This window comes from Micropterus dolomieu, linkage group LG06 (genome assembly GCF_021292245.1).
Source record: "Micropterus dolomieu isolate WLL.071019.BEF.003 ecotype Adirondacks linkage group LG06, ASM2129224v1, whole genome shotgun sequence".
Lineage (NCBI taxonomy): Eukaryota > Metazoa > Chordata > Actinopteri > Centrarchiformes > Centrarchidae > Micropterus > Micropterus dolomieu.
Genome location: NC_060155.1, coordinates 19511212 through 19535796, shown reverse-complemented (window position 1 = coordinate 19535796; position 24585 = coordinate 19511212). Strand labels below are relative to the sequence as shown.

General features: G+C 40.1%; 3 protein-coding genes across 6 annotated transcripts in view; all 3 read right to left on the bottom strand.

Annotated features, from left to right (window-relative positions):
- Positions 1 to 520: 520 nt before the first annotated feature.
- LOC123972431 (dipeptidyl peptidase 9-like) lies at positions 521 to 14749 on the bottom strand. Of its 4 annotated transcripts, none has more exons than XM_046051933.1 (21): positions 14593 to 14749; positions 13188 to 13271; positions 12350 to 12588; positions 12006 to 12118; positions 10524 to 10697; positions 9423 to 9594; positions 9162 to 9272; positions 8951 to 9079; positions 8800 to 8861; positions 8612 to 8712; positions 8231 to 8408; positions 7925 to 8084; positions 7724 to 7803; positions 5794 to 5946; positions 4862 to 4997; positions 4014 to 4159; positions 3757 to 3903; positions 3482 to 3634; positions 2746 to 2888; positions 1989 to 2100; positions 521 to 1640 (listed from the first exon to the last, which is right to left on the bottom strand). In XM_046051933.1, the coding sequence occupies exons 2-21, from the start codon at positions 13241 to 13243 to the stop codon at positions 1548 to 1550; spliced, it is 2658 nt and encodes an 885-aa protein (XP_045907889.1). In that variant the 5' UTR covers positions 13244 to 13271; positions 14593 to 14749; the 3' UTR covers positions 521 to 1547. The 4 variants fall into 4 exon arrangements, with proteins under 4 accessions (XP_045907889.1, XP_045907890.1, XP_045907892.1 ...); XM_046051934.1 differs by having other exon boundaries at positions 9423 to 9591; XM_046051936.1 differs by having other exon boundaries at positions 13201 to 13271; positions 14593 to 14709.
- A 483-nt stretch (positions 14750 to 15232) lies between these two features.
- On the bottom strand, positions 15233 to 18012 carry rps15 (ribosomal protein S15). The gene is made up of 4 exons (XM_046052914.1): positions 17980 to 18012; positions 17538 to 17623; positions 16926 to 17160; positions 15233 to 15403 (listed from the first exon to the last, which is right to left on the bottom strand). Exons 1-4 carry the CDS (start codon positions 17995 to 17997, stop codon positions 15290 to 15292), a joined length of 453 nt encoding a protein of 150 aa, XP_045908870.1. The 5' UTR covers positions 17998 to 18012; the 3' UTR covers positions 15233 to 15289.
- Positions 18013 to 19572: 1560 nt separating this feature from the next.
- cnn2 (calponin 2) overlaps positions 19573 to 24585 on the bottom strand; it is a 7287-nt gene continuing 2274 nt past the window's right edge. The window contains exons 2-7 of the mRNA XM_046052713.1: positions 23894 to 24015; positions 23676 to 23742; positions 23096 to 23233; positions 22827 to 22943; positions 21984 to 22130; positions 19573 to 21045 (exon numbers count right to left, since the gene is read on the bottom strand). Coding sequence (XP_045908669.1) covers positions 20740 to 21045; positions 21984 to 22130; positions 22827 to 22943; positions 23096 to 23233; positions 23676 to 23742; positions 23894 to 24015 — 897 coding nt within the window. The 3' untranslated portion in view covers positions 19573 to 20739. The remainder of the gene's footprint in view (positions 21046 to 21983; positions 22131 to 22826; positions 22944 to 23095; positions 23234 to 23675; positions 23743 to 23893; positions 24016 to 24585) is intronic.

The following is a 24585-nucleotide window of genomic DNA, read 5'->3' as shown; positions in this document are numbered from 1 at the left end:
CAATGTGGAGCATGGCAGGTGACTACCTCAACAAACCTTGTGTTAAAATCCTCAACACTGCAATGCTAGACACCTGCTTGGTGATGTTTCACACTGAGGCTGGGCAGTATTCCTCTGTACAGAATCCGTGATTTTAAATAAGGGTAGCAGAATGCATTATGACACTTCTGTGGCATTATCAGATCAAGGTTAGGCATCACTCACCTCCGAGGAGTACACCACTATTAAAATATTACCATGACAACTGTGCTGTCCACAGAGGAAGTGGCCAAAACGACCAACATCTGCTGATTCACTTGTGCAAGGTTTGGAGTGGTTGAAAGCCCTTGTTGTAGCAATATTGCGTTTTGGTCAGGTACAGCTCTGATGTGAACAGGACATCAGGCGGAGTATAATGAAGTGTTAAAGTCGATTTTAATATGCAAAACACATTTGCACCTAACAGAGCAACACATGCTGCACCTGTGTAACATGCATTATTTGTAACTACTTGAAAAAGACTACTGTAGTAAAACAGAGCTTGTGATTGATTCATACATTTATTCATTATCATGTACAAATTGTATTCTGGTGGTACAAAGCTGTTGTAAGACTCCAATGCTCACCCTCCTGTTGTCTTTATTGCAGTAAAAAAAGGAAATACCAGCATGATCAAGAGTCAAGAGGTACTTTGGCAAATATAAATTATGTTTGAAGAAGGCAAGCAGACATCTCGAGCAATGTAATGTGACGGGAGAAAATGGCGCAAAAATATCAATGAGCGGCTTCTGTCAGAACTCATTAAAAAAGAATAATAAAAAAAAAACATAAAAATGTTTTATTTTAAACAACACACACTTAAAACAAGTGCACAGAGGAAGAGTCTCGGTTTTCTACCTTTCTTCATCGTTACACAGGCCGCAAGATGCACACTCCCAGTATGTATGGATTTTGCAATTCTGTGTTTGTGTGCTTGTGAGTGTCTGCGTACGAGATAAACTGTCTTTTAGATGTGTATATAGTGTTTGAGCTCATGTCTGCGAATATGTATATAGATTCCATTTCATATGTGTGAACTGTAACCCCATTCCTACCACTGACTCAAATGAATAAAACAGGTGGAGCAAGGGGGAAAACAACACGATAACATTTGGCAAAAACCATCATGGTTGCAGAGACGGGGAAGTGGGTGAGCGATGAGTCAATGTGACACAGCCTGCAAATATTCCTCCGTATGTCCTTGTCTTTGTTCAGCTTTCAGGGTGAAACACCAAATCTCTGTGCTCGTAAACCATAACCCAGACTGTACACCGGGGGGAGGGCATGGAGGAGACACAGCGAGCAAGTGAGTAACAGAACAAGCGAGCGAAAGAGGGAAGTATAATGGGGAAGTTACGTGACTAGTTCATAGGAGAGAGTGGCTAGTGGCTGCAGAGTGTCTGATAGTCTCTCGATGGGGCGAACGGATAGGGTGAGGAGGTCAGCGAGAGTAAAGATGAGCAGTGTACTGGAGGGGTCAAGGAAGACAGAGGGGGAACTAGACTTCACTTCTCCTCTGTTGTCTCATTTTAGAGGTATTGTTGTAGAAAGTGCAGCAGCATTATCTCGTAGTGCTCTCCAGACTCTGGGCAACGAATACTGTGTCGCTCGTTGGGGTATACCTGGAAAATTGAAATGGTGCAACCAAATTACACAGTGATGTGTATTACATGTGTATCCTGTAAAATCTGCTTTGGAAAGTGTCATTCTTAGTATACAATCCTGAATTTGGTTCATCTCCTGTACTTTACTACCATTAAAGATTACGGTGGTCTAAGCCAATATACCTAACACATTTATTTGTTGGTTTGGTATATTTATGGAGAGCAGAAAGCATACTCGGGTACTTCACAGATCAACATTTATGCTGAAAACGTATGCAAATTTCATCAACCTAGTATAGAGAAATTTCATATCAAAACTTCAGAAAGATGTGTTACGTTGTGTGGAATAACATTTGCAATGCTAACCTGAAGCTGGTAGGGCTTCCCAGCACGGATTATCTGTGACACTAGGAAATTGGTGTGGAAAAAGTGCACATTCTCATCTAGAAATCCATGGAGAATCAGCAAACGGTTGGGCCTGGAATGACAAGGATTACATGGTTTCAAAAACTATAGGCTTCCATTTATAAGAAATACACTGCACTTCTTGAAATAACACATGTTGCCCAATAGTAAAGACTCCTGATTTCATTATGATTGGTACATGAAAATGTTCCTAAACACTGAAGCTGGACTTAGCCAGCCACCTCAAATCTTAAAAACGATGAAGCCCTAATTGTTTTTGATTTTCAAGTATCCGTGGAAGGATCTAACGTGTACACTAAACATGAACAGACCTGAAAGTGCATTTAAAAAAAAATACTAGCTACACAGACATGGACACATTTTCTTAAAGCACTGCTTTCGATTCAAAATGTCATGATCACATTTTAGGTCAAGGATGACCCGAGACATAAATGTTTTAACAATGCCATCACCATGTCATAACGTTTTTGGTTCATACACGAGATTGACTGAGGCATGACTTGACAGGAAACAGAAAAAGTACCCTGCAGCCATAATGCAACGCATACAAACATCTATCTGATTAGACGGCACATGCAGTATTGCTTTTAGGTGCAATAATATCTTAAAATTTAGAAGCTTCAAGCACTAAAATCAAAGAACTGCTAATTCAGGCAAACAGGCGTTATAGCGTGTTCAGATAAGTGTGTGTACTGACTCGCTGGGCAGCTTGTCCACGTGCAGCGCCACAGAGCCTTCCTCGTAGCCCTGCTGGTTGTTCTCAGGCACATCCATGTAACGCTCTGTGTAGCCGGTGTCGTAGGCCATCCACACAGTCACCGGGGCACCGGCAATAGCCAACTAGCAGGGAAGCACAATGTAGTCAGGTGAAAAAAGAATGTAAAATAAAGAATGAACTAGAATGGCAAGCAGTTATAATCGAGGTCCAAATATGGTACAGGAGCCAGGTGGTGGTTTTCTACAGTAGATTCTGACGTTATGGCTCAGTTGGCTAAAACTAACATTGTGTGATGGAGTACTGTCACTACAGTTGAGTATGCTCTCTGACTGCCATGCCAACGAGCCTGGCTCTTTCCCCAACACACTGGTACACAAAATTAAACTCACAATCCCTCTCGCCCACCAGGAAATATCTGCAAATCTCCTAACTGAATGAAGGCTACATCAGCCAGTACATTGTACAACACCGACACCATGTGGATGTAAGGAGAAACTACATCACAAGTTTAGTTTTGAGACTCAATACTTCAGGAATTCAGAAATGAATTCTGTTTAAAGTGGACTACATTAGTGACACTAGATATAAACTATGCTTTTTAATTCTTTCAAAAAGAGGCAGAAGAGAATGCTAACTGTTAGAAAGCGAGTGCATGGTTAAAGGGTTCAAATAAAAAGGATAAAAGAAGTGCTGATGTACTAAAAACCCTCCTAACCTTGAAGACATTGGGTCGCTGGATGAGGCCCATGAGAGAGAGGAAACCGCCATAGGACCAGCCGTGAATAGCAACACGGCTCAGGTCCACAAAGTTGAACTTCTCCGCCACGTACTGCAGCCCCTCCACCTGGTCTTCAATCTCCACCTGACCCTGAGACAAAGGCAAATTAAAGTCTTTTTTAACCTGGCAATTGGAGATCTTTTTGTGGTTACCTTACAAGACTGTTTAAATGCGCATACTGAATTGATTTAATTATCCGACTCTTACTTTACCATTTTGTTTTTCAGCGCTCCTTCAAATTCAAGGCCCCTCTGACAGGAACCCCTCCCATCAATGACAACCACAGCATACCCTAGAGAGGCCAGCGTGTTCAGACGGAGGTACTTCATCCCCTTGAAGGAGTTGTTCACCAGCTGCACCTAAATACACATACAGACGCAGAATGTTGTCCTAAATGGCTTTTTTTGTCTTAATTTACACAGTAAAACAGGTTCAAAGTACCACTAACACAGAAATAAGATCCACAAACCTGCGGGCCTCCATACACAAAGAGAACAGTTGGGTGTTTCCTGCCTGGCTGCAGGTTATGAGGTTTATATACCATCCCATAAAGCTGGAAGCCTGACTTTCCTGGAAAGTCAAAAATCTCAGGCGGACTATAATCTCCTGGGCAACCTGGAAGACATATTAACACACGCAGTCATTATGTAGCAAGATCCAAATCTATCATGGATTGTAGGTCAACTCCTAGTGAAACCTGACCAAAATAAAAGGGTCTGCAAAACAATACATGAAAGCACACAAATTGTACAGCGGATTCAATTAAGTGCATTAAAAAAAAAAAAAAAGTACTAGTTTTGCACAGCCCAAATTATTTATTTGGCATTAGATTGTGATGCATTTTCTTGTGAAAAGTAAATGACACACTGGAACTGGGGGGTTCATCTGTGTTAGGGTGGTAATTGCTCTGCTAAAGCAGAAACACACGTAAAGACTCAACAAGACAGTAAAGACTTGCCTTCTCACTAGTGGTACATTATAATGAATCGTAACGACAATCAACTCGAACACAAAGCGCTCACCATGAATCTATTAGCATATTATCCAATTGCAGTCAGGATCGTCTGGAGGACGCCACTGTAGATCAAACTGACTGTCCTTGATCTAATCAAAGCCAGACCTCAACTTTCCCCCACAGACTCGACTCTATTGATTGTTCCAAAAATAAAACCACAGATATTTGGTCAACCTTTACATTTGGCCGGACTACTCTCAAAGAAAAGCTGAGTGAGCCCAATCATGTCAATAAAAACTCTGCACATTGAATCATTAAGAGAACTATTGTATGGCTGGTTGGTTACATTGCATCCCGTTTACCTGGTGATTCCATCATGCTGGCCCAAAACTCAGGTACCATGTGTAGTGGGTCACCTTCTGAGCTGGTCAGTTTGTAGACGTGAACACACGGAGGCGTACTCACGTTACTGTAGTGGCTGACGAAAAAGTCAAAGTTCTGCAGAGTGACAGTGGGAGAGATGTGAGTATATTAAGAAAATATAAAGAATTATATACAAAATAAGACAGGGAAGCAGTATAACAAACAGAAAATTTAGGAAAGTTAGGAACAGAAAGGCAGAGGGATGCAATTGCAATTCTACACCACATACTACAAATATCTGTGTGGTAAAGCCCAACATGTCAGTGTAAAACACCGATGACAGACAGAGAACATTTATCCCATATACTGCAGATTATCAACCAATCACTGGCTTTGGGAGCTTTCCTCAGGTTTCCAAGGTGCTTTAACTTTTATTATTCTTAAGCAGCTAATCTCTCTGATCTGCTAAAAACTATTCCAAATCTTCTGTTTGCTGCACTCACACTAAACCACAATCTGCACCTTACCCCAATAGTCAGATAAAAGTCCTTTGTTCTGATCTTTTCTATTTTAGGTCACAATATTTGCATATAACCTTTTAATTCACATTTGACAATTAAAATGTGTCACTGATGTGAGAAAATATACACTCTGCCTCACTTTTTGAACCATGCTGTGGGAAAATATTTCTACCATTACCATTTCCTTTACTAAAGCATTAACTTTATTTATACAATATATTATAAATATTACTGTCACTACCCACCAAAAAAAGGTATTAAAGGAATATTTGTAAGCAACATTGTTTGTTGGATGAGCTATTTATCCATCTATGGATAGATAAACAGCTGGATGAGAGATTAAATGAATGGACAAATGAAATGTGCATGTGTGTATTTGGATGAGTAGGTGAACAAATGACTGGCTTTACCTGACTAACAGAGCAGCTATGAGAGAAGCCAGGCTTGGTTAGTCTGACCACATCTCCAGGTGATTCACAGCTGACCACATAGAGGTGGTGCTCCAGAGGAGTGTCTCTAGTGCCCTGGAAGTACACCAACTTTGATGACTCGTTCACCCAGATCTAGCAAGAGAGAGAAAACAGAAACAGGAAAAGGAAATGAAAAGACTATGGCAGCGAGGGCCAGGCGTGACACTGTAAACATGACTATGTAACACTATGTAAAAACTGATTTCTTAAATTCTGTATTATGTTTAAAGAAAAAGCTGACTTCTAGTCTTGGGTATGTTTTAATATAGAAGTAGTAGTAGTAGAAGTGAGATGAGATGTTAGTACACAAGTGCTCTTAAGATGTCGAGAGAGAGAGAGAATAAAAAATGACGATGTGTGCAATAAAACATCAGGATGGACGATGGCACCGGATAGAGGGGAGGGGGGGCGTGGCAAGGTAAGACGTGTTTTCCTCACATAGACTTCCCTTGGTAAAAACATGGTAATATATTACAAGTGACGGACAAGGTGGATTTGTTTTTACAAGCATGAACCAGGTAAAGCAACAGTGAACACACAAGTGTAGATGTCATTCGTTACCATGTTGTTTCGATAGTTTGATGGGTTACGTCTTTAACAAGCTGGCATGCAGACACCTGCTGGTGTGAAAATGAATCGTGGGGGGAAAAATCCGGAATATGGAATGTGCCTTGAGGTAGATATACCTTTAAGTTGTATTCTATTATTAATAGGGGTGTGACGAGATCTCACGGCACAAGATCAAGATTAAATTGTGACGAGATTTCTCGTCAGGTAAAAAGCTATCTCACGAGGCCCATGCAATTGACATTTTTCACACCTTGTCATGCCATACATTAATTTTCTCACGCAGAGAAATACAAATGTATAATTGATAAGACTCACGGAGCTCAACTCCGCCTGGCTGATGCCACACTGGAGTACATCTTGATATTAATCAACCACACTGCTCGCGCTGTGAGTCCAGGTGGCTGTGACGAGTGGTGTAACTGGTAGTTTTTGCAACTAAAGCACAGCCTGCTCAGTTTGGGACTTCTGAGTTGCACTTTATTAGAGCTGCTGAAGTTAACATGTGTGTGGATTTGTGGTGAGATTTCTGCCTGATCAGTGTTACTTTCAGTTTCACATGCAGCATGCAATCCCAAACTGTGTCGGTCAAACGATCTGAAGGGGATAACTTTACTACCAGTGGATCAACTGCACTGCACTATATTCTGTTACAGTTAGGCTATAGATTGAATTGTCACCTGCAACGTGAATTATGTGTTTCTCTTTACATAAATAAAAAAAAAAAAAACATTCTATTCAATTTATCAGAATGCATGAAATAAAGTGTTTAATAAAATTCTCATATAATTTAGCATTAAAGATTTTTTTTTTTTTTTTTTTTAAATAGTGTTAAAATCTCGTCTCGTCTTGTGAACCCAATCTCGAATCTCATCTTATCTGTTAAGTGTCTCGTCACACCCCTAATTATTAACTATTAAAAAATTGTAATAATAATTATTCCATTATTTAATATAAAACTTGATTCCATCTAAACCCTAATCCCAAACATAACCGTGCTGCTGTGTGAGGCACAGTACTGCCCTCACTACCTAATGGCCATTGAAACCTGATATGTGATTTGCTTCCCCCTATTTATTTTTTATAAGTTTTGACAGGTGGATAGCAGTCTCGACTCTTACACTTTATACCTTTAACCTGGTGTCTTTCAGACAAATCTTTCAAAGTCAATGAGTTCAGAGTACAGGGCAAAAATGACAACAAATATGTCACTGTCCAAATATTTTCTGAGTGCACTTTAAACACCTGCATGTCTTTTATAGGTGTGAATTTATATATTCCACACTGACTGACTTTGTCTGACCTTGGAACCATGTCTTGCTAGCACTTCCCATTCTCCACTGGTCAATGTAACCTCCTCCTTGATTGCACATTTGAAGTCTCCTGCAGAAAACAGAATCAACATGGTTTTTGACGTACTGAACACTCTGATGTAAATCCTGATTACATGATTATTTGATAGGATCGTTTCAAATAAATGCAGAAATCTCTCCTTGTCTCTCACCCTCTATGTGTTGGTAGTCCTCTGTCCAATGGTAGCAGCCAGGTTGTAACAACGATGTGATTTTGTACAGATGGCTGAAACCTGTTTTAGACTCATTCACCCAAATGAAAGTAAACTCATCTTCTGTCGTTTGAATAAACGGATAGAATATATCATGAACCTGTGGAAAGAGAAGAACAGTCATTTACTGAATCTTTATAGCAGAAAACCTTACAACATCCGACCAGAACAATTCATTAATAAGAAACAGGACCGATATTAGTTTTAAAAAGGTAACCTAAGAGTGTACAATATGAAAAGACCTACATTAATCCAGACGTCTGTGGTCTCTTCATAGATTATGTATGGCTGTGTGTTATTGGGCACAGCCTCCAGACTCTTCTGCCTCTGAGCTGGGTCATCTGTGACAGGGATGAAGAGGGCTGGAGGCAGCAGGACCAGCTGAAGTTTTCTCTGACTGCGGTCCAGAAGTACTGCCCAGCCACTAGGGAGGCACAGAGCAGATAAATCTTAAAAGACTCCTTACTGCGGCAGGACAAGTTTATTATGGAAACATCTGCTACATTAGAAAAAAAAATCATTAACATAACACTAAAGAGAAAATTATCTGTGTCCACATGTATCATATGGTGGTTTATCTTGAGAATGACAGCATCATTGACTCCACACTCCACTCCAAACACTCACTATTTGCCGTCACTCGTCCATCCTACTCGGGCAATATATTCTGTCCCAGGAAACAAAGAGGTGAAGGGGACAGCCAGTTCTTTATCTTGCGTGCTGACAATCTGTAAGTACAATCATACAAAAACATATGGAACACTGAATTATCATTTTGGAGAAGAAAAGACAAGGAAAGATAGTGAAAGACTCACTCTTCCTTGATGGTCCGTCTTAATCTCTGCCAATTTGAGGGTAGCCTGGGGATTTTTGCTACCTGTAAATAAAGAAATAAGGATAATGTAAAATGATAGGAAAAGGCCAAAGAAACAATTCACTGGGGCTACAGTATAGGGCTACACTGACCTGTGCGGGGATATCTGTACGCATCTGCTTTGCGCTCTTCCAGTGCCGGAGATGGAACATGAATAATCTCTACTTCCGTCTCATCCACCTCTTCATACAGCAGGTACACTGTTTTACCTCCACTAGGGTCTGACAGGGGGAGAAATGTATTTAAATTGAGGAAAGTACTCTTTAAGTATGTGAATGAGTATTTAAGCTACTAATTGCTGACCTTCCACTGCTGAGGGACCCCACCAGTAGCCAGTGAAACGGTCAAACTCTTCCTGGATGACAAACGTTGCTACACCTGCAGACTTAGGGTCCTCCTTAACACTATCCACACCTGCAAAAAATAAATAAATTAGGAATAAAAACTTACAGGTCCATTACATACAAATGATCTAATACTGTAAACTTTTGTCTCAAAAGAATATGGCATGTTAAAATCAAAACACCAACCAAACAACTTAAATAAAACCCAGAGCCTTCAAACCTCTGTGGCAGTAAGTGAGTCTCCTCTCCTCGCCAGTCTTAATGTGGGCTATCCACAGGTCGTTATTGTTGATGAAGGCTATGAAGTCAGGGTCTCCAGGGCAGATCTTGGGGTCCATGCGGGTCCCTGAACACTGGGTCTTGATCTCCACTGGCTTTACAGGAACAGACTGCTAAAACCACCATTCACATACATATACACATACATTCAGTCAAAGGCAAACAGCAGAGTGACTTTTGGATGCAAAAACATAAGAGAGACCAATTTGATGCATTCTCTCAAATGAACACATTTCACAGACATGGAAAGGTACAATGAGCACAGCGAGTTGCACCTTGATCGAAAAAGAGTCACAACAGCTGTCTTCTCATGTTTTGAAATAATAGTTGTTTTTGTTCAAATAAAAAAGAACTACCATTGAATTAGCTCAGTCACTTTTCAAATAATCAACAAGATTAATCATGTTCTTGCTTTTTCTGATACTCATCAACTCCTCCAATCTGTTTTCTCCAAACTAACTTTATAAGTTTGCAAAAGACATTTTAGCTGCCCAATCTGTACCTCAAACACTATGAGACAGGACTTTAAAGTAGCTTATCAAAGTTACTAAAGGCACAAACAGGAATGTGCAAATACAGTGCAAAGGTGGTCATATTTGTAAATGCACCTCTCATAAAATAAAGGCACTCAACACTCAAAACAGTATCCCAGCTGACAACACCACCTGCTACACAGACTAGAAGTTCAAACATTCCCACAAAACATATTCTGTATTCTGCATCTCTGTGACAGCCGTAAAAAAGCACTACATCGTGTGTTTCTTCGAGCCAGAATTTATAGCAGAGCTGTCATTTGCATCCAAATGCAAATGCACAGAGATCAACAACTTGATGTAAAGAGCAAAAAATCTGAAGCCCTGACCAACAGAAAAAGTAAGTCTATTAATGATCTTTCCTATGTCCCATCCGTTACATTAGATGGTGAGCATGGTGCCACAAGCATATTTGAAATGCATGTACCAAAACATTTAGATTAACACTCAACAACTAGACAACTCGTTTAAGAATTCCATACGGAAGGAATAAAAAACAGTGTACTCACGATGAAGCCATTGTTGCCTCCGTCCTGACAGTAGAAGAGGCTATTGCTGGCCTGGAAAAGGAACAGGCCCGTCTGTGCGTGGTAGTCATAGGAGGTGATACCAAATGCTCCGAGACGTTTACGCTCTCTCAGCAACTCCTCCTCTCGAGAGTAGGCCCCCTGGTGCGGTGTAGCCTTAGAGAACCAACAGGAAATCAGACGTACAAATTTAGAATAAATGGAAGAGATTTTCTACACGCAAGTTTGCTCGGATGTATACGTTTTAATATAGGGCTGGGGCAATTCATTGACGTAATCAATTACAAAAATACATCGATTACCTGAAAAAATCTGCTTTAGACCATCTAAGGTTCGGGAGTATTTTAGACAGAACCCCAAACAACGTGGTAAAGTTTCTCTGTAAGCACTTGTCAAGACGGGAGCAGGACGGCACTGCAAATCCTGGTGATTTTTGGCCCCACACAAGCACGATATACTACAATGATCAACACAAGGAACGTGTTTCTTTTTAGTAGGCACTTAAAATTTAATTTTTAAATGTTCATCGCCTCCATGTACTTAAATGGCCACGTATGAGTGATAAAATGGCTTAAACTAACGTGACAGTCTATTACAGTTAATTGTTTCAGTTATTTTCTTTGCCCCACACTGATGCAGAAATACAGGGTTAGGGTTAGTAATTAACTAGCTCCAGTGATTAAATAAATCCATGTCATAATCATTTTAAGTTAAGACAATTACTTCAGTAAAATGACAAATATGCATCTGACAAATATGGTCTGTTAATAACTGAAGAAGTCTCTCAGATGAGAGAGGAAACATTGACATTTTCGAGTAACTTTAACTAAGTCCATTTGCCCTTGATTTCAACCTTCCTTGAATAACTATAACTTGCATGACCTTCATTTCTGTTTTTATTATTAATTTAACACGTGTGTTTATGTGTCTCTTTTTCAGGAATATTGAATAACATATTAAATTATTAATGAGAAGTTTTTGAAATTTATTTTGGATAACATAACTTTTATATTAATCGATTTTCAAAATAATCGTTAGGTGCCGGATATATTTAGAATAATCAACAAATCAGTCGTTAGATTAATCGACTAATCTAAAAAATAATTGTTAGGTGCAAATTTGTGTGTGCTAACATACACAGTATTATTACTGTTATCTGACAGATCCACATTCCCCTCAGATCAAATGAAAATGGTTGTACAGAACAAGCATTCCTCTCATACCATGATTGCTTAATCTTTCGAGTTTCATAACATGGTTCAGGTTGCTAAAAACAGCAACACTCTCACACCTTTAGGGAACAGCTGATCTCTTGGTGAAACTCAAGAAAAGGTAACAGCCAAATAATTAAATGGTTCAGCTCAAAAACAACTAATGTGAGATGTGTTATTACTATGGTGAGACACATCACTCTGTGCTATTTGGGATTGGCACTGCACAAACAGAAAGAGAGGGGGAATTCACCTGGAAGTGATCCAGCATCTGTTTCCATGATAACACTAAGAGGGCCTCTTTCCGGATCTTCTTGGGGATTTCTGAGTAGAGTAGTGAGTTCTCTCTGCTTCCGTAAGGCATTCCTGGTAAGCAAATATATAAAAAAACCTAAGGCAACTTCAGCAACAACAACAAACAACAGGGCTTGTGGTAACTGGATTAAGAGAATTTTAACATGGTGATTGTTTTAATATCATGAGGCAATCTTGATTGGATGATGAGGAAAACACGACGTACAAAGGAGTGGTATACAGAAAATACAAATCATAAGCGGATGCATCTTGCGCGCCATCATCAAGCATCAATCAGCTTACCGAGGTAGTACAACCGGTGGGAATGGGGTCCATTCTCATCCTTCTTCTGCACAAACTGGAAGTCATGGGGAGCTTTGTTGGCGATCATACCCGAGTACTTCCTGCTACAGTGGATAATGTCACGGAGGCCCTCCCAAGAGTGTTTCTCCACAAAGAACTGAGATGGCACATCCTCCATCTCCACCACCTCTGTGCTGTCCGAAAGGCCGTCCACAGCCGTCATGCTCACGGTCACACACCTGGATGTTGACAATAGAAAGAACTGATAGGAGGTGCAGAAACCCAGACACACCTGTACTTGTGCATTCCTTTAATGCCATGTCTCCCAAACTTAGGGTCGGGACCCAGATTACCTAAACTAAAGTACAAGGACGAGTTTATAGATGCTTCAATGTGTAATATGTGGAGAAGTGCTCAATAATGAGGGTTAGGTTTTAAAATGAATAAATTGAACAGCTATATCCAAACGAAACATTCGCTATATCTGGGAAAGTGCAAATATATATATATTTTTTGCAAAGAAGAATCCTTCAAGTTGTGTTGATTCAATTTGGTACAACATACTTGTGTGAATCTGGCTTTCCAACTCTAGCATATCTGAAAAAACTATTCATAAATACATTTTATAAACATGGTTTGTTTTGCCCTTTATCTGTAGTAATTGTAGATGTATTTTTGTAAATTTGGGTCCCAAGGAGACACAAGATTTCTCTTTCAGTCTTGAACTGAAAAAGTTTGGGAACCAGTGCTTTAAGGGAACTGGTTAAAAAGTTTATTCATCCATCTTCCGAAGCATCAAAGCAGTTCAATGAGATACAACATTAACCTTGTACTGTACCTTTTCCAGATACCTTCTTTATTGTCACAGAGTTTTACCTTCTTGACTCTATGCATTCACTGGTCAACAAGCCACACTCCAATCCTGTAACATTTGAACAAAAGTACAGTAGTAAGAAAGAGCAATCAAAATATCTAAATAGAAAAAAACATATATAACCATGGTGACACTACGGGGACAGCCAGGCATTGCCTGCACCAGTCTCCTTTGCTAACTGATAACTTACATTTTACTGTATATGTCAGTCCTCAGACAACAACACAATGATTGAAATGTACCTCAAGGAGAAGAGGAAAAACATAAATCCTTCATGAAGACTTAAGTATATTGACTCCTAAACATGTAGCCACATATTTTGAAACTGCAGACCAGAGTGACAACTGAGGATCATAATTCCTGTTCAATCGCTCACATTTTAGGCTTTGGCAAGATGAAAACAACTGCTGAAGGTGAAGTACAGTATATAGGCAATACCCCACATTCCTTCCTTTATCCATCTGTTTGGTAAGGGATTAGTATGAGGCAAACAGTAGTGGAAACAAATCATACACTTAGCAGCCTTTCTTATTGTGAGAAAGTTGTGGCAGGCCGGTCTGATACTGTGGTGAGGCACCTTTACTCTGTTTATAAGAAAAACTGAGCTCACAACAAATACACCAACCAGGATAATACCTCAGAGTGAATAACCAGAGTCAGTTAAACACGGTAACCTGGCACCTGCTAGGGAGATCTGTGCGAGGTGGACTGATGGAAGTGTATTTCTAAATAGATATTAGCCAAAATGTAGATCTGACTGTGCCTGTACAGGAGAAGCCAGCTGCAAAAAAAAAAAACTGCAGTTAACATCAAACTTTAACTTAACTTGGCTTCCGTGGTATTATGAAAAATATGTAAAAACAGAAAGAATTACACTGCAACACTTGAAAAGGACCTATTCGGCTAAACAGCAGTTAATGCAAGCTCATTTTAAAAGTGGGGAACTGGTCGGGTGAAATAGAAAGATACCGGTAACGTTAATGTTAACAGTTCGCTAGCCTACAATAGAGCTTTGTTCTCGGATTTCAACTAACGTTACTCAGTGACACGGGGGAAAACACCGGCAAATTAATTTCATGTTAACATTTCAAACGGCACTAACGTTAGTGACATTTGGCAGTGAATGACGAAACCCCAAGCTGTGGGAAAGTGACCGTTATCAAACCGTGTCATTTAAAAAATCTTGCTTTGCTACAATTTGATATGACAGCTCTCTTCTGTCATTTTCGCTTTGAAGCTAACTAACGCTAGCTAGCTAGCTAGCTAGGAGCAAGCTAGCCGCTTGCTAGCGGCTGCTGGTATTTCTGTAAAAACAGACGCTTAGACGACCGTCCCTAAGAAACAAGTTGAAATTAAAGGGAATACTTACCAATCTGGCCAAATGTTTCTTTAACCAAGTTCAACACTTTATTAGCTCGGTCTCAGTAAACAGATTGTGCTACTGCTAAAGGTTGTATCCATGGCCCAGAGTGGCCACACAAAATGCAGCTGGCTTTCTCATCGGAAGAGGAGGAACCTTAGTCCTGGCGGTGTACACTCCGGTACTTTTTTAGGGCCGCACTGCCGCTCTGGGGAGGGGTCAGTGCTGCCGAAGACTACAGAAGTTTAGTTATTTGGGGTTGCAGGACGGGACTCCCGTTCTTTTATATTAACCCTCTCTCATGCACTTCACAGACTTGTGCCGTTTTCTGGCAACTGTTTGACATGTAAAACTCAAAAACAAAGGAGACTCACGTTACAGTAATTTCTAATAACTGCAATGTGTTTAATCTACTTACGTATCTGAACCACACTTGTTTAACATGTTCTTTGTAAAACCTGAGTCTCTGCTATTGTCACATACCAAGATGACAATCTCATTTACCAATGATTCATGTTGTCCCGTACTTATCACAACACCGACATTACCAACAGCAAAAACACCTCGAAAGCTCAAGCTTAAAGATTATACCCTGTAAATGAGCAATTCATTTTGAAAAATGAAGCTGAAGAAAGCAAAAGCAGACAGGTTTTGTGGATTAACCAGTTTTGTTTTTGTTTTTATTTATACAAAGAACACAGCCATTCTACTTCAGAGGGATGAAACGAGAAGAATGTGTAGCTCCGATACCAGGGCGACCGTGCTTGACAGGCTTGTAGGTGATGGAGAACTCGCCCAAGTAGTGACCGCACATCTCAGGCTGTGAAGAGGAGAAACATGTTAGTAAGAAGATAAATGCCTTGGTTGTCCTTGGTTGATACCCCATAGGGGGGGGGGGGGGGGGGGGGGGGGAGTACAAATGTCACAGATTGACCAATCAATTAATTCAGAATCAAATACTGAAATATACACAATAAAAATGGAATAATGATGTTATAATACAATGCATGCAAAGTAATGTAGTAGTCATAATCTGAGGTCTAACAAGGATGTAAACTGTAGACTTTAGGAAACCCTTAATGGTGAATATCCAGAGCTAGAAGCTTTAATTAGTGCTTTTGACAGGGAGAGCTAGGAGTCACTGTACTCTGGTAGTGTACTACCTTGCCATTACATCTACTGGTCCTGTCGGCAATATTTAATTCAGCACTATTATTCTGTAGCATCCTGCCTTCTTAATAACAACTCTGTTGCCACAGGTACACTTTAAAACACATCCTACACATTTTCCCCCCTACTTCAACTCTTTGGTTGAGATTTCAGGCCGTCTTGTACATGGTAGAGTTTCACATATTCTTGGTGTGGATATTTTAGTAGATATAATTTGAAAAACAATTAGTACACTCAGGCATACCAGAAGCATAGCAGCACACAGAGGGATTAAGTTGGAATTTGCCTAAAATCATTTTCAGAGCTAATTAAACTTGATGAATTTCACAATTCTTTCACATTTTGTAATTGCACTTTTCTCTTTACAACCTTGTTATATGCAGCAACTCATCAACTATGACTATGTACAATGGAACTATCACAACATGTTACATGGCTTATTAAATGGTCTTGATTCACCATACTAGTGGCCGACTGATTTTTCAAACAATGCTGATATTTAGAGAGCCGGGCAGCAGATACCAAAACAAAGAAATGTATAATTTCATTATTCCATGCAGAGTACATCTAATATACATGTTATCTTTGCATCATTCAACTGCATTATTCGGTACAGTAAACAAATATATATTTAAAGCTAGCCAGTATGGTGTTAGATTAGATCTGCTGTCATCTAGGATGGGAAAAACTTATTCACCACCTTTCCAAAACTCACAAGATAGCGCACTAACATTTACGTACGTTATAGGACGTTTATCATCCTATAGAGTGCAGGCATCAGCCTAGATCATACTGCCACCCAGTCCAGTCAGGATAAAAAGGTTATCATAGTTTCAACTTGGTTCCTACTGGCTTGACATTAATTATTGGGAGAAAATGGTTTTTTTGTTTTTTCAGACCAAGACTGACAAGGAATTATGACAAACTGCTTCAAAATAAGACCAACTGCAGGGACTGGTGCCCTGACTGACTTCTAGTGCCTGCTCTGTAAAGGGCAAAATAAATAAATCCCAACTTTAATGTTTCCAAATTTTGCTGAAAGGTACATTCCTTCACAGGAATATAAATCAGAAAGTAGGAAGTAATAAAGTAATAGATAGGTGGTCAAGTAATTTGGGATTTCAAAATGTATTCATATGCTTTCCATCCCAACCTGAACTGTGACCCCTCACCTTGATTTCAACCTGGTTGAAAGTCTTTCCGTTATACACTCCAACCATGGACCCGACCATCTCAGGCAGGATGACCATGTCCCTCAGATGGGTCTTCACCACCTCTGGTTTTTCCATGGGGGGAGCCTCTTTCTTTGCCTTACGCAGGCGCTTAAGGAGGGACTGCTGCTTGCGGCGCAGGCCACGGTTCAGCCTCCTCCTCTGGCGGGCGCAGTACAGCTGCATCAGTTGTTCACTACACAGGGAAAGAGGACAGCGATGTCAATGAAACCCCAGGCCATCTTTGAAATAAAAGCGAGGTTGTTTGTAAAATGCAGAACAGTAGAGCAGCAGTTGTTTTTCAATTTGGTCATCTCAAGTTCACTTCACACTGGAGTCTGTGCAACTGACAAAATCAGGGCACTGGAGCTTTAACTTTGACCTCTGAGTCACAACAAAACATGCGTTGAGCTGAGTCTGGAGCGATTTTGTTGGATGTAAATCCAAGATTTACACTGTGTTTGGTGAACAAGACGTCAGTTTGCAATCCAATGAAACTAAGAAAAGGTAGTAGAGAAGCTCCAACTGACCACCGTGCTGTATCAGCTGCTCAGATTCAGTGGGCTCACTTACTAGGACATGTCCAGAAGCTGATCCAGGTCCACACCTCTGTAGGTGAACTTCCTGAAGGTACGCTTCTTCTTGATCTCGGTATCCGCCTGAAAGAGAGGGGCATCATCCCAGGTTAGCATGTAGCTTGTACAATTAGCAAGAACATAACCGCGCAGATGCTTTAACTAAAACGTAACTCAATGTCACTGGTAAACATCTATTAAACAGCTTATTAACTCTCGCTGGGCCCAACAATAAACTCCAACGGCCAGGTCATCTTTATTTTCTGGAACGGACAATGTTGAACCACCGGGTTAGTTTAGGCACAGGCGGCCATAGCTCAAGCTAATGCAGACCCTATAAACATAGATTTATCGGTCATTTTAAGCAACGATTTTCAACTGAATGGTCAGCGAACGTGTGCGATTTTCGTATAATATAGCCAATCATCCTAATTAGTTACCATAGAGGTCAGATGCATATAGATTGTACTTTGGCAAGCTTCACGATCAGTGAGACACCTACCATCTTGCCTGATGTTCCGGGGGAAAAGAACGGCTTGAACTCTCGTTAGGCCTGATATCGCGCGATTTAAGACAAACATCCGGTAGGGTCTTCCGGTTTCAGTCCCCAGCGTGAACAGCAGGTGGCGCTGTCGTACAATAACTCCAGTTTCTGCACAGTGTGAAGTTTCCTATCAACGTGTCCCATTTGCTGCGATGGACTGGCGACCTGTCCAGGGTGTACCCCGCCTTTCGCCCGATGTAAACTGGGATTGGCTCCAGCCCCCCGCGACCTTGTACGCAGGATAAGTGGTTGTCGATGGAGGGATGGATGGTGTCCCATTTGTTTTGTCGTTTCGATGAATTCTACATACCAGGAGGAAGAAAAGACACAGTTACACTTTCACCAACAGTACTTTTACATTGTTGTATTGGTACTTGCATTTACTTAAGCCAAGGGTACTGTATAGCCTACGTCTTCCACCCTGTAACTAAATATACATTTACTAAAAAGTACTGGGACCTCATCTGAGTATTTACATTTTGAGAGACACCACATTTCAGATAAGCATTGTTCTTTTAAAACATGTATGATTTGATGAAGGACCTCTGTTTTATAAAGAAAAAAATATCATTTTTGGTTACCCATGTAGTTTTTGGAACATGTGGTTAACAGTTTGACTTTTGTTATAGAGTATTATTAAGTCTTTTTTTTAGCCTTTGCTTTAAAGGACCGATACCTTATGACTTCACCTTGAGCTAGATGAACCAGAATGAAACTGAACATATTTTCTACCAGTTGGGCCCTACAGGAACTTAAAAGGGTTGTTTCACCCAATTACATAAACACATGCAGTATATTTTCACTTCCTCTATTCGTATCTATCCAGTCAGATAGTTTTGGTTTTATTTAACCAGGCTTGGAGATATCCTACTTGGCTCCACCCTAAAAGTGAAATATTTATTGTAATTCCTCCAGCACTGAGATTATATAGTACATGTTTGTCTGTTAAGTCTAAATATGATTTAAATTGTTTTGGGGTTTTTTGTTTTGTTTTTAAGAGTACACATTTTAAATATGTGTACTCAATATTATACATCTGGTCTTTACTAATGTCAGTTAGTTATTAATAGTTTTATGCAAACCACTAATGGACATTTAATTCATTGTTTCTTAGACATTGTTAAAACCAAAATTACATGTAGGCCTAAATATTTTTTTAACAACCCTTTACAAACACACCATGTCTGTTTCATAAAGAAGACTTGCAGTATTATACAGAAGTGCACAGTAATGTAGTTAGAGTTCAATTTGCAGACTGCACTAAGAGCTAGTGTTTCACAATCCTTCCTGTTTTGGTTAACAATCCTCATCTCTGGTAAATTTTTTGTTAATAAATGTATGTCCATGCACCTACTAACTGAAGTTTGTACATTACCTTCATAAGTCGCCACCAACAAAATGCTACTCTACTGCAGATTAAGCAAATGAACCACAGGCCTGTCCTTTGTGCCAAACATTCTTCTTTTTAACAAAAAGAATCAACACATGGTAATGAATACACATCTTTATTACACCGTATTCACAAAGGCATACTTCTCACGTCAAACATCTTTTTCCAGGGTCCTAAAGATTATTCCAGAGGAAAAGGCATAGTCTAATACAAAATGATATTCAGAGTCAAGGTACAAAATAACCCCCCCCCCCCCATTCAAAAAAATCACAAATATGCATAAATAATCAAATATAATTGTATGATTGGTTTGCAGATCAACCAATATTAATATGATTCACTTAAACATTACTCACCGACCAAAGAATCCAGTATTCTTGCTTGGAATGTTCAAAACTTCACTTGAGTATTATTATATCCTCCCCCCACTGTCTTTAAGCCAAAGAAAACAAGCTTAACTCCAGTTGGACTGGTTATGCAAACAAGGAAATATTTCCTCCATTAAAGAGGGGAAAAAAAAAAAAAAAAAAGACAGAAATAACTGAAATGAATGACAGAAAAGACAGAATATTTATATAAAAAAAAAAAAAAAAAAAAGTTGTGACTACTTTGTCGGTTATAAAAATCCATTTTTCTTTCAGTTTCTTCATCTTCCTGAATAACCAAAACTGTACTACTGTATATGTCAATGACCAATACTGAATGAAGATACTCAAGTACTAACAAACAAAACAGTCTCATTCACAGAAATTCGTCGTTTACACAGATAACACAAGCATGGGTGTTTTGTTCAAAACATGCACTTTCTTATAAACCTTTATTTAAAAAAATTCCCTAATATTTTGTGTTGCCTTTACAAAAACCTAGGGATCTCCCTTAACATAACTAATGAGTCAGCCAAAAAAACCAAACAAATGTTGGGGCTTTGGCACATAAAAAAAAAAAAAAAAAAAAAAATATATAGTCCCTGGCATAGAAAACTAGCTAAGCCAAAAAGACTGGCTTTTGTAGTCACTTTAAATATAAAAATCACAGAAATGCAGTTCATGATATGTGTAACATTGGATTTGCACAAACAGGGGTAAGAAAACAATTTCATAACACTAAAAAGGATATCACCCCCCCCCAAAAAAAAAAAAAAAGTGCAACATCCTGTGGATAAAAAAAAATACCAAACACAAAGACAGACTGCCTGCCTTGAGGTTTTCTTGCAGAAGATCCCTCCTTTATACAACCTCTTTCCCTTCCTACACTCCCTCCTTCCTCCTAATAATCTGTCCCATCATCTTGGTACACCTGTTCTTCCTCCTGGTATCCTTGGTAACCCTCGTCTTGGTAATCCGGGATGAAGTCACGGGAGACACCTGCCCCGTTTTGATCATCTGGAACCTCTCCAGCTTTAGGACAGTACTTGGCGTCATAGATCTGCCGTCCCAGGCCAAAGTTCTGGCCGCTCTGGTTGGCTCCCTGGCTGAAGCCCATCTGTAGAGACATGGTGCTGTTGTCACACTTGTCTGTGCCCAGCTTCTGGTCGTAAATGGCACGCCTTGTCCCTGGAGCAGTCATCCCAGCCTGCAGTAGAGATAGAAGAAGAAAAAAAAAAAAAAAAAAAAAAAAAATATAAAGTAGTAAAAAAGTAAAGTAGGAATCACATTTCAATCGTTCAAAACATAGTCGGACACGCGCCACCGGAGCACCGATAGAAATGCCGGTGATCCAGTCATTCTGTGACAGACACAGAGTGACTAATATATTTGCAGATTCTAGCCGCCTCCTCCGTAGAGGAACATACTCCCCTTGTTCTGTTTTACTTGTTATAAATATTGTTTAACTTTGTTCAAGTTGAGAAATACACATTTCAAAATTTCAGTATTTCGCGCATCCCTTGATAATTAAGCAAGTACACTCATAGTACCATTTGTTCCATTATAATCGAATGGCAATATTGTCCACAATAATCGCAATGAGACTTTTTCCTCCAAATCGTGCAGCCCTAGTTTACAGCAGTGGAAGGAGTAGGAATTAGTGATGTCTTGGGGCTTATTTCCACCAGAAATGTTAGAGAGTCTAAGGTCTCCATTTTATTTGGATCCCTAGCACTTTAAAACACAAAATGTTGCAGGTGGGTTGAACACTTCACCCAGTAGTAAGGTACATATGACACACTCTGATCTTAAGGTGATGCTGTAAAAAAAATCAAGTTTGCGTTTCCACAATTATCTCAAAGTCCAAATTTCTTCATCACTTTAATCTTTCAAGTTTTCTGCATCTGTTCTTCTCCTCTGAAAATGTCAAATGTTGCACTTGGATCCCAATCATTGCCGCTTGCGGCTATATTTTGTTGTTATTTTAATCTTGAAGCCGGGGGGTACTTATGTTCTATGAGGCAAGGAAAGAAATACCCTCCTAGAGATAAAAGATGGTCACTGTACTTCTACTCTATCCTAACCCATCATTTTTATCATTTCTATAATTATGATTTATGAGAAGTTAAGAATACATTGCAGTACCTGGCTCGCTCCCTTGTTGGTTCCCATTTGTAGACTGATGGTTGTGTTGTCCATGGGGGGCTGGATTTGAACTTTGGGGTCATATAAGTGCCTCCTGGTGCCATATGCATTCATGCCTGCCTGACTGGCGCACTTGTTGGTCCCCATCTAAAGACAGAAAAAAATAAAATAAAAACCCACACACAATCAATTGTTTAAACCCGCTTGCTGCACATATGACAAACTGTTGTAACATGTTGCATAACAGCACCACATTTGTGTGTGACACCAGGCAAACATACTTTAATGTTTCAGTCAGCTGTCAGCCATGATTGCGCTATGCTCAATTGAGAAACAAAGTCGTATTACAAGTTTTCCCCTCACTGTTTAGGCAGCCCTCATATCTGCTTGACATCTTTCTTAGTGATGGAAACAATAACAAAACAGAGGGATCAGAGGCAGTGAAAACAATGAGCTGCTCTTATGCTGAAGTATGCTGTTCTTGACATGAGATCATGACAGTCTGTTTTCGCCACATGCAGTATCGAGCTCAGCTCTCCAAGCACATGGAGAAACCAACCAAAAATACCAACTTAATAAGCTGGAACTCTTTTAGTGGAATAATGTTTCAGTCAAATGTGTTTTCCCTTTTAAAAAAATAAATAAGGAAACTTCTGTCTCGTCACACTTTATTTCGTCAGATATGACACAGTTATGCGATATAGTGACTGTAAATAAAGGGCAACTGAAATTGAAAATAAATGTGGCTTAACAGAAGGAATGAGTCAGAGCGTTTCAGGTCTTAAAACTGAACTGCTGCCAACTCCCTTCACTTTTTAGGAGTTTCCAAAATTAAAATTATACCTGTAGGCCGATGACGCATTGTCCAGCCTTCATCTTCTCCTCGTCAAACATCCTCTCCTGCTTGTCAGCGTACTTTACCCCAATGTCCACCCGTGACTGGCAACCCTTAGTCTTCGCCTGAGAGGGAAAAAAAAAAAAAAAAAAAAAAAAGTCAGTGCAGAAGGCTGTCACAGTGGATATAGTAAAATCCAATCAGACACCATCATAACAACAACAACACTTTCTATCACAGACATGATATAAAAAACATCAAGACTTTTAAGACTCACCATGCTGGCGAGCGCGAGTAATGTCGTCTGGACCTGCGTCATGTTGCCGTTCTCAAACAGGTCGTTGGCTTCGAAGATATCATGAGGCTTCAGACCATACACTGTGATGGCTTTGATGAAGTTTGTCAGGTTCTCCAGCTAAAACCACACCAATTTAAACAAGATTAATAAGTGTGTGTGCAGGGCTTATAATGACAGGTGTGATTATTTCTGTTTTCATACGATCTTCATTTTTTGTATTAATAGGGTGCAGCAGTCATATAAACAGTTTGCAACAATCAGCCAGTCTGAAATGAGGGAGTAAATTTACCGTTTACGCCTCGGTTTCCGAAGCAGCTCTATTAAGCAGTGGCTGTAAAAGCAGACTAAGCTTGCAACACTGCCAGTATGTAATTATAACCATGACCTAGCATGATTCAGTGAACGGACATCCTACTTGGCATAAAACACTAGAAGCACAGTATGGCAGCACAGGGAGCAAAAGCAAGTCTCTAACTGCAGGTAACGTCATCACTAGTGCCAATGAACATTTTGCCGCACCCTCAACTGGTTAAAAAGCACACGTCATCAACTAACTCACCTGATGCCAGTTCAGTGCTGACTGGTTGATCTTTTTCACAGAGTTCGGGGCAAGTTTGTTGATAAGTCTGATGTGGGGAGGGAGGGGGGAGAAGCAGAAAAAGGGAGAGGGAGAGAAGCGCAACACATTGAAGTTTTCCAAACCAGCGAACATAATGAAACGGATGATCAAGGCCTTCATTGTGCGGTGTAACGGACAAATCTGCGTTCGCTGCTTACTCGCACAGAATGACTCCATTCTTCAGGCCTTTCTGGAAGTCGGGGCCGATGGAAGCGCCGGTTACGTCTTCGATCCAGACCCTCAGCTCTTCCTCTTTCTGAGAGTCATACTTCTGTGCGATCTGGTGGGGCAGAGAGGTCAAAGGTCACATGTGTTCCACAGGCAGCAGTAACAGCCAGGAGGTGATTTGTTAAAACAGTAAATGCATTGATGGGAGTTTGCCAGACTGCTTTCTTGTTACCAGATGAAAAATGGCCTTCCGGTCTCCAGTGACCTCGCACATAACACACACACACACACACACACACACACACACACACACACTTTAAGATTGATAAGAATTTCACAAACTGAGCTACATCTATAACAACAATGACAGAACAGTGGCTAATCATACGTGACATAACATGTTGACATCTGTCCTCAAAAGTGTATTATGACTGCAGGCGATCATGTTTCATGGTCTCCCTTGAATTTCACTTTGCCTCAAAGTAGTATGCCATGTCTGGGGGGGGCTTTTTTTTAAGCCTTTATAAATAAAATTTAAAAAGACAAAAAGGTGAGAGACACACACACACACACACACACACACACACGTATATCCTGTTTGGTAAACTGCTAAATCCTCCCCTAAAACACAGGAAGGCCGTTGCTGAAAGGGGAAGGGGGGGGGGGGGGGGGGAAAGGGGCT